The 10,371-nt window shown below is 42.6% G+C and overlaps 1 protein-coding gene across 1 annotated transcript in view; it reads left to right on the top strand.

Moving 5' to 3' along the window:
- The window catches only part of LOC138004507 (KICSTOR subunit 2-like), a 20,572-nt gene extending 12,825 nt beyond the window's left edge, over positions 1-7,747 (top strand). Inside the window, exons 10-13 of the mRNA XM_068851040.1 lie at positions 3,748-3,910; positions 4,908-5,006; positions 6,522-6,633; positions 7,501-7,747. Of these exons, the coding sequence (XP_068707141.1) occupies positions 3,748-3,910; positions 4,908-5,006; positions 6,522-6,633; positions 7,501-7,565 (439 nt within the window). The 3' untranslated portion in view covers positions 7,566-7,747. The remainder of the gene's footprint in view (positions 1-3,747; positions 3,911-4,907; positions 5,007-6,521; positions 6,634-7,500) is intronic.
- Positions 7,748-10,371: the final 2,624 nt, after the last annotated feature.

The raw sequence follows: 10,371 nt of genomic DNA, 5'->3' as shown, positions 1-10,371 counted from the left end.
ATATATATAAATATAGTACATCACTAAAATCAAATCTACGTTGTATCGGCTCTTGCTTAAAATATTTAGTTTCTCAACTTGAAATAACGCCGATCAGATCAAGCCACTGATCCAACGTACACCGACAGGAAAATTGTCCACGGTTGCTTGCTTCGAAACTCTGAAGTGAAAAGAGCCCCGATGCCTTGGCGTTTGACAGCAGGCCATGCGTACTATTTTGCCTGTTCACAGGTTACAAACTAGAGTACAAGTTTTCGCGATTTCTAATTTTGAATTTACACTATGGTTCTCGAGTTGCGATATCTCCTCCAGCCAAACTTGGTACCCTCCTTTTTGAAAGCATGGCTGCCTAATTGTAACCATGTAATCAACTGTTTGGGCCTGTTGTTATAAGATAAGTTATACCAAGAAGAAATAAAGGGGGAACTGAAGAGAGGACATCCCCCATATATGCCCTTTTCCATAGGTAATATGTCTCAAGTTATTTTTAGAACGACTCCCACGCCGTACAGATCCCAAGGAGATTAGGCAACAGCCAATGAAATGGCCGGAATGTGTTCCGCGTGGAGAGCCCACGCTCAGAGAACACATTCCCGCCATATGATTGGCTGTTGCCTAATCTCCTTGGGATCTGTACAGCGTGGGAGTCGCTCTAAAAATAACTTGAGACATATTACCTGTGGAAAAGGGTATGTATGTATGGTTATACACAGACCGCAGTCTGCAAGAACAATTCTAGCTCTCTAGCTGTGGGTTGCTTCAATTAGAAAAATGCTCTTCTCCTCGACCCTTGCCTCGTCAACACTGTCTCGGATAATGAACAGCCTTGACGTCCTGGTATTGGCCAAAGTGTTGACAAGCTTCAGCTAAACTCTTTAGATAATCATCCCTAGAGGGTTTTTCGCTATATATGCAATAGTGAGCAATATCCCAGAGAGATAAAGAGCTCTGACAGGCCATTCAGTGACTCACTGCGGCTCAGAATTTAATTAGTTCATGAGTTTGATACAAAAATGAGAAAAATAAAATGAAAATACATAAACAAATGAATAACATTTAGACAGTCATGTGGCTCTGGAGGTCGACAGGTGTTTATGTACGCTACACTTGAAAGCCTGAATTCCAGAATCATAAATAATACGGACGACATTTAGTATCAGGTAGGTTTCTTTGATATCCTGTCCAAAGAGGTCTTACTGGCCACAGGAAGGGATAGAGCTTGGTTTGGCATGGATCACGCAGATGCGTGTGATTCGCTGCATCACGTATAAAGGTGGGACCTTGGCACGAAGATCGGGAGGCCGGCAGTGACTTGTGTGCATCTTGTAGAGAAGTGTGGTTGCCGCTTCCTGCCGCCCGTGGAGCAGACTTGTAATTGCTAGCTGAGCACAAGCAGTAGCTTCGTTAGTTCCAACCAATCACAGCGGAGAATCCTGCTTAAAAGGTGACGCGTAACCAATCGACCTCATCGCCTGATGAAGACTACCAGTATGCAGTCGAAAAGTCGCGATCTACATCACAAGTGACCACATCGTGAGACAAACGTGAATACTTTATTATTATTGTACTTCACCACGATGAATAACAGCAACCTTTTTTACGACATTAAGGTTACTTCCCACCTTCAGAGGCCGAAAAAATCGTTTTTTTTTTTATTTGACAAAAGTTAAGTCAGTCATTTTATCTAGCGTTTTCAAAAGGAAAATGTTAAAAATCTCAAAAAGCGGCCGCGTTATTTAGACAAAACGTATTTTCAAACAAAGTTAATAAACTACGAAGGTGTCATAATCTTGTCAACGGGCGAGACCCCTTGGGGAAAGCTCACGCTCGTATTAATGTTATTTGCATATTTTTATTTACATCACGCACGTACTTGACAGAATTCCCACGTGGAAGCTCTAATAACTCGTATGGAAAAATCAAAAGCAGAAAAAAGTCCTTGGGTAAAGAAAATAAAAAAAACCGGCCCAAAGAAGAAAGAAATATCTCCATTTTGCCAAAGAAAGAAAAAGAACCTCGCCGAAAGCGACAAAGGCTCTTGGTTTGGCCAAACACCTTCGACAATCTCGGCATCTCCTGAAGACCCGGAGCCGGCGAAAATCCTTGGAGCAAGTACCTTAAAAATCAAAGTCAACGCCAGTGCAGTTTGTGGACAAGATTCTTCGTCGGAATCTGGTGGAAGCGATGAAGAAAAAGAAAAATGCGATACCAACGGCCCTAAACACTGGAGCACTTGAGCTGTCCGTCGATTCGTTACTAGACGCCTCTTGTTTTTCAGCGGCACGTTTTCCGCCTTTGACCTTTTTGGCACGGGTTTTGCCTTTGCCTTTAGTGTCTTTGCCCATTGTAATTGTGTCGACGTCCTGAATTTCACTCGACTGAGCGATATGAAAAACGTGCTGCAATGCGATGCTTTTCCCGGGAAATCTTCATCTATTGTCACAGACGGTAGGAGGTCCTGTCGTTCCATTGGTTTGCGGTTTGATCAGGCGAGATAATCTCCAGGCGTGGCGCGAGTTGCTTACGAACCTTTACAAGCGAAAATCTCGCATATGATTTTGAGAGGAATACATCCACTTTGACCGAATTTATAGGGTATGCAGATTTGGCGGATTGTCGTAAAATTTCGCCAGAACATTCCAGAGATAATGACAAACTAAAGTGTGTCGGGAAATTTTGATGGTAAACATATTTTTCGCGTGGCGTCCATTTACGCAACACGTCTCGCACATTTTTAGCTACTCCAACTTTAGACGTGGATATCTAGACAACCAATCAGAATATCGAAAAAGCCCGACACACTTTTGTTGATTGATGCCTTGTGAATAAGACTGTGCAGCCATTTTGCTCGTACTTTGAAATCCGATAGCCGATAAATTCAATAGAAGAACCCTCGGTCGTTTCACGTCTTACCGGCCTGTGACACTTCCTGAAAGAAAACTTCGCTAAAATTGTGTATTTTTCGTCAAGTACATTTAGTAAGCTTTCTAATGATATATAGTTTGTTGGGGTTTTATTTAAACTGGCGCGCGTACAATGTTTTTGGCGAAGGGCACCCGCGAAGGTGGGAAGTAACCTTCATCTTTAGAGCTTTCTTCTACTAAGGGCGATATTAGTAGGCGAAGCATTCATCCAACACAACGAGGTTGCCATGATATATACGCTTGTTTAGAACCCTCTGTTTGGCGCGTATTCTACCCAATAGCTTTGTTCTTTTTGCTTTTTGCTCCTCAACCTCGTTCCCAGGGTCTCTCTTCTCTGCCTCCATTGTCGTTGAGAAAAGACAACGACAATCAGGCAGAGAAGAGAGACCCTGGGAACGAGGTTGTTTGCTCCTTAAAGTGGACAATTTTCTCATCGCATCTGTTGGCTAGTTACCTGCCAACTTGAAAAGAAGACCATCACCTGAAAAAGCCTAAATGCGTTTCATTACCATCTCTGCATCTTGGAGTGCAGAGGTGGCGTAGTGGTGAGAGCCCTCGCTTATTATCAATGTGGCCCGGACTCGGCGTCATATGTGGGTTGAGGTTGTTGGTTCTCTACTCTGCACCGAGAGGTTTTTTTTCCGGGAAATCCGGTTTTCCCCTCTCCTCAAAAACCAACATTTGACTTGATTTGCGTTAATTGTTGATTTCAGTTTACAGTGTCCTCAATTAGTGCTCCAGCGCTAGAACGACTAGTTCCTTTCCTTTCCTTTCCTTTTCGGGAACTATGAGTAATGATCTCGTGGTTTGTTTCATTTCATAGAATCGCAGCGTTTATCCGCCGTTCCGATGCATTCAATGTTTGCATGGTGTTAGACACTCGTCAATTGGATCCATACCAGGGTCACGGATATCATTTACCCCAGGACATCAAGGAACCTCCCTCCGGCTTGGGTGCCTTCCCCGCGATCTTTTCGTTCCCTGGGGTATGTACGCTTGCCTTCGAGTCACAAAATCGCTATCCTTCCCTCAAGAGTAGTCCACCTCCAACTTTAATCACCCAAGCAAGCTGAACAGCCTCCAAGAGAATTGGAAAGAGAGGGGGGTCATCCATTCTCTCCTCGGTTGTCTGTTTCAAGTATGATAGCACGCAGTTGCCTGAAGCGCAAACTATATTACCATGCTGATTGATAAGTGACATGCGTATAAAACGTAAGCGCAGCGGAGTGTCTTAATAGGGAGCTTAAGCACGCGCGTTTTTGAGACGCGGACGGCAACCGGAAGTGAGCTGTTTTCCTTAACTTGTCTTTACACAACGACATTAACTTTGCCAAGTATCTTTTCTTCTTTAGAGATGATAAGTATAAAAATCTGGGAGACACCACTGTCCTAGCATGCGAAATGTGTTCTTCCGGTTCCGCGTCTCAGTAGAGAGCTTTAGATTCTAGGACGAGAACGACTACGAGTACTGTACGAGATTTTCTCATAGAACAACAGTGAGCGCGCTAAAAACCAGCGTCATTTTGGCGGGAAAAACGTGATACTGTCGCCATTTTAGTACGAGTTTTTTCAAAAGCGTTGTCGTGTCAAAACAATTCAACAACACGATAGCACTTTTGGCATTTTTCGATAAGCAAGAAAGCTCAGCTACCAGCAATAAGAATAACTGAGCAACCTTTGCTGCCAGCAAAGAGTAAGATTAATAGACCGGGATAGAAATTTTCTTACTATTTTCGCTAAAACGGGCAGTCAAGTCTCGTACTCGTTCTCGTTCTAGAATCTAAAGCTCTCTAATAACGCGCGTGCTCAGGTAAGCTCCCTGATGTCATCGACTCACACTTACCCTTTCAAAGTTTCTATAGGGAACCGTGCCTCATACATGTATGTGCGCGTGTAGTTTTAGATACTCGCGCTCTTAACTTGAGCGTCTACAACGGAGGCTTCCCAAGAATTTCAAAGATGTTTTCTTTTCTTGTTTTACAGGAAAGGCCTGTTGATCATTGGCCAAACATTGTATCCATTCTCCTGGATAAAGTTCAAGAGCTAAACTCACCAGATAAACCTGTTTACCTTTTTGATAACGTAAGTTATAGCCTCATCTCTTGGCAATAACTTTGCAACAATCGAAGAAGACGGTTTTGTCACCAAGTGTGGCTTTGGAGGTTTTGCGGACCCGCGTGCCCTAGTGAGTCTTTTTATCCCTTCATAGCTCAGAGATGGTTTTCCTTCCTTTCTTTTGCCCTCCATCGAATGGGGCCGCTTTCGTGCCATTACACTAAAAGGGGTAAACTCTCACCATTTCTTTCATTAAAATAGCGAGAATGCACTATTTCGACAGGAAAATTATCAACTGAATCAAGTGTAGCAAATGGTTTGAACCCAGAAGTCATATCAAAGATCGTGTGGGTGAGAGTAGTAGTCCTGAGGAGAACTGATGTTGGTGACATTCCCAGCAATGGCCATTTTAATGTTTTAGACGGTTTAGTCCTTTAGACGCATTTAACGTCTAAGACGTTAAAGTCGTCTGTTAAAGGGAAACTGTCACGGGAAGCGCATGCGCTAGCGTCTTGTGAAAACTTGAAAAGTGTTAGGTTAACTTTTTTCAAGTTGAATCGACAAATTCAAAATGGTGTCCACTGGGGAGGACCATGGTGGACAAAGGAGAAACTCCGGCGAATATACGTGACTCACGCGTGAATCCATGATGGCGGCTAGAATTTTCCGTGGGCTCGAGAGCAAACAAACTCGAGCATGTGCAGATCATGACAGTGCCCATTTAAGAGCGTCGTTTCGACGCATTTGACAGAAGACGTTAAAGTCGTCAGACGTTAAATGCCTCTGTCTTACTTACCGTTTTTATACTAGACGTTAAAGTCGTCTCGAGACGACTTCAACGTCTCAAGCATAAAAACGGGAAATAGCTCAGTGGTAGAGCATCCGAACAAGTAATCGGAAAAGTCGAAGGTCCGACTCCGGCAATGCAGCACTCGGGTTTTTCCGATCAGCCCCAATAGCTCAACGGTAGGAAGCGGGAGAGCATCCGAACGAGTAATCGGAAGGTCGTAGGTTCAACTCAGGCAATGGAACACTCGGGTTTTTCCGATTAGCCCCAATAGTTCAGCGGTAGAGTATCCGAACTAGTAATCGGAAGGTCGTTGGTTCGACTCCTGCAAAGGAGCACTCGGATTTTTCCGATCATCCCCTATAACTCAGTTGTAGAGAATCCGAACAAGTAATCGGAAAATCGAAGGTTCGAATCCGGCAATGGAGCACTTGGATTTCTTACCAGAATCTTCGATTCACCAGCGAGAAAATACATCTCATTATGTGTCTAAAATCAGTTTTACTTTTGGCATCGAGGAAGCTTTTTTTCGTTTGTAGCTTTTGTAATTTTCCCAATGTGGGCATGCAATATCCTTGGTATTCATCGACTTATGTTGCGATATTTACGCCGGGCAAGATCTCTTGTACTCATGAGAGCATTGCTAGTATTTTCCTGACCGCGCGCCAACAAATATCAATGAAACTTTCCGGAACTCAAATGGGACACAGTGTTTTGTTTGTAATTTGTTTTGTTTTGTTTTTTTTATTCCACAGCGGGTTCAAAGCACTTACTTTCTTACACGCGTTGATCCACGCACGACTCTCGTGGTCATTTTCCAAAGCAAAAGATCTGAGAAGGACTCCTACGTTACTACGTTTCTAAACGGTAAATATTGACTTACTGGGTGACTTCTTGCCGCTTTTTTCCCTTATTTCCTACAGGACGCACGTAGGTATCCATCACAGGTCTCCCATTGCGCCATGTCTAAAAAAAGCAAGTGTGGACGCGTCAACTGCCCATAGCAGAGGAATCGGTTCTTGGTTTATCTAACCAGTAAACTTGCAACAAAGACAACAACAAATATACAGGTCTGGCTTTAGGGAAAAAAAAATGAAGTGCAGACAAGCTTACGTTAAAATTCCCTTTTCCCAGTGTAACAGAAAACATCTTTTTGCTTCAGTTCCAGTTTTCCCTGGCACCTAAAATAGATCCTTACTCCCCCCCTACTGCTTCCTTTCCCCTGAAGATCTCAAGACAAACGACCGCCGGACTTATTTACAGTTGTGTGCTTAGTTACCTGGCCTTATGAAAGTGAGGCTTGGATTGAGCTTGTTATAACACAAACCTCCCTGCAATTCATATGTTAATGATGTTGTTCTCATGCTAATTGGTTGGAATTTACATAAGAAAAGCAATGAAGTTTTTATCAAAACAAGGTCAACTCTAGCCTCACTTCCATTCGTAGGCCAGGTAACTAGGCACACAACTGTAGAATGGTCTATTCTCAGATATTTCCTGTAACCGACTTGCCTGGGCGAGTGAATTCGACTTCCTTACCAAGGCTAACGTATCCTTTCTCGTGACTTTTGATGAGGTCACATTCGATGTCTTTCCCGCAATCAGGCTGCGTCTGGCAAACCTTCCGGTTTTTCCCCGCGGGAGTCAAATGTCGGTGGCCCATTTCCTCCGAAATAAAAAAAAAAGACTCTCCAATTATCCGTATCTTATTATTGTTTTCTTTACTCCCTGTAGAAACTGCCACTCTCCTTCGAAACACGAAGACCTTTGCTATGTTGAAGCAGGGAGGGAAGAACTAACAGACCACTGAGTTCCTTTTAACCCTTAATCCCTTAGAGTGGCCATCATGTACAACTATACAGGTCGTGAGATATGGAGGGTATTACACGTTGGCGAGAAGATATGACTTTTCTGCGAGTGTTTATTTCCCGGTAAAACACTCCCGTCCATAAAATAATAAAGGTTATAACCATTTAAGGTGAAATTTCTCAGTCTGTGTGTAGTACACACAGGGTCGTGTCGTACCTCAATGAACGGGCTTCAAGGATTGGCCAAAACAACAATAGAACGAACAAAGATAACATTGGATTTAGCACTGAAAACAATAGGACGTACGACACTATACACCCAATGAAATATAGTGTTCAACAAGAGGTACGACCCTACCCTAAAAAAGTTTCGAAAACAGTTGAGAGAAAGTGCATTTTTACATCAGGGCTTCAGTGGTTAATGATGCTGTAGTTATGCAAAGTTATGCAAAACTCAAGGAATCAGTCCTTAATATTTCCAACCTCTCTTTGTGGTATTGGTATATTGAAGAAACTCATCAAGGGATCAAAGAGGAGGTCGCCACTTTTCATAGCAGAGGGGTCAATTTATGTTTGCATTAGAACATTGTCTGGTCTCGAACTTGTGTCCAAGAAACTCAAAGTGCTATTATGATAAAAAAACTCACTACCCTTTTTTCTTCAGATTTTGTAAGCGTTTTGAAAGCGTTTCGAATTTTATCCAAAGGCTGTTTTCTTTGAGTGCAAGTTTAGGATTTTACGGTCCGCCATTATTCACAATCAAGACTGACCGATTGGACCTCGGAGGGTTGGATCGAGGATAAGATGACGTCAAAGTCTCACTAACTTAAAATTGCAGCATGTAAACGCAGCTTGTTAGATATGCAAAACACGAGTTTAAGCTGCATATTAATTTAGGCGCGCGTCTTTGACGTCATCTTATCCTCAATCTAGCTCTCTCAAGGTTTTAAAGTTAGTAATGGCGGACCACTGATTAAGAAAATTTCAGTCAAAATAAACAGGTGTCTTTTTGAAATTTATACAAAAGCAAAACTATTGTCAAATACTTGTGAAATGTTCGTGGCTAGTCTGACGCGGCGTTTCGTCTCGGCCAAGAGACTCTTCAGAGACCTTTACAATTCAAAGGCAAACTCGTTGAGCATCGCGCCCAAAGTCCCGTTCGCAAAGTCCCTTTGAATTCTAAAGGTCTCTGAAGAGTCTCTTGGCCGAGACGAAACGCCGCGTCAGACTAGCCACGAACATTTCACAAGTATTTGACAATAGTTTTGCTTTTGTATAAATTTATCTCTTGATTACACGGTTGGGAATCCTTCTGCGATAGAGGGCCAGACTGTCAACATGTAAAATTTGCGAACGGGACTTTGGGCGCGATGCTCAAAGAGTTTTCCTTTGAATTCTAAAGGTCTCTGAAGAGTCTTTTTGAAATGAAGGCTTAAAAATTCGGTCACTTAGGTCGTGTTCTATTGAGATCAGCCGTTTTTAGTTGGTTGTGTTGGTTGGGTTTCTTCGTGTTCTATTGGGAAAAAACCGTTTTCGGTTGGTTTGGTTGATCAACTCTTTCAACCGGCATCAAACTTGAAACGGTTGAAAAGGCATGGGCAGCGACCGCTGTCGTTTGCGCGGACCTTTTGAAGTCGGCCGCGGGCTCTTGCCATGTTGTTTTCCCTCAACTTTTCAACGCAGAGAAGTCTGGTAATAACTATTCCCAGGCCGGAGTTACCGCGTTTCAACCGAAAACGGTTGGAGAAGTGTGCTATTGGGAAACCTCAACCGCTTCAACCTAAACCGGTTGCGGTTGAAAGGGTTGATCCCAATTGCTGGTTTTCACTCACGTGATCAACAGCCATGTTTTTCGACGAAAACAAAAGGAAGCATTTGCATAACAATAGAGTTAAATTCCCGGAGGATTTGGTCGGGGCACCAACATGGCCGCCTTTTCTTTGTTTAGGGCACCAACATGGCGGTCGTGACGTCATGTGAAAACCGAGAATAGAATACGACCTCAGTGTTCAGTTAACATAGTTCTGAAATACAAAAAAGTAATAGAATTGATTTTTGGTCATAGTAGCACTTTAATGTCAAAGTTTCACTCGAAACCACAATATTTTTAATTCTCGCAAAAAGAAAAAGAAACGGGTTACTAAACTATGCTTACTTTATTGATTCTTCAGCGGGCTTTATTTCGTTGCAGTAAAGGTATATAGTTAATTGCTTTATGATAAGGCCATCCATCTTTCTTTCGTTGGGTGTTGAAGGCCGGATTTTTCTTAATTTTACTGAGGTCGGTCGGCTTGATAACGCGGGCAGCCAAGAAGCCCGAAAAGAAAAAAAAGTGATTGCAAAATCAACATGGCAACCACCGTAAAAACTGCCGACTCTGAAGCAGAATCCAGCTGTCTTGGCTAAAGCAATATACATTTTTTTGACCAAGTAGGTTAGGACAGCCGACGCTGAGCGAAGGAAAGAAGACGGCCTTAACTCTGATTGTGCCGTCCGATTATGCCCGACATCTCTCACAAAAAATGTATGAGCACTTCCTTCAATTTCCGTACCCATCCAGGTAAAAAACGCGGCCGTTGCAGAAAATCCATTATATTTAGTTCCTTACCCACAGCCATATGGTATATGCTTTTAACTTACTTTCGCTAATGTGTATAAAATTAACTGTTCCTGAAGCGTTCAGCAGCTTTTAGTTAAAATTATATATGAAAGTTCTGTTTTAAAGAGTTTCGAGCTTTGTTTAGAAATACGATAGTTAATTTTTTTTTTTTTTTTTTTTTTTTTTTTTTTTTTTTTA

The sequence above is a fragment of the Montipora foliosa genome, chromosome 5 (genome assembly GCF_036669935.1).
Source record: "Montipora foliosa isolate CH-2021 chromosome 5, ASM3666993v2, whole genome shotgun sequence".
Lineage (NCBI taxonomy): Eukaryota > Metazoa > Cnidaria > Anthozoa > Scleractinia > Acroporidae > Montipora > Montipora foliosa.
The sequence above is the reverse complement of the archived record's forward strand: the minus strand, read 5'-3'. Positions and strand labels throughout refer to the sequence as shown.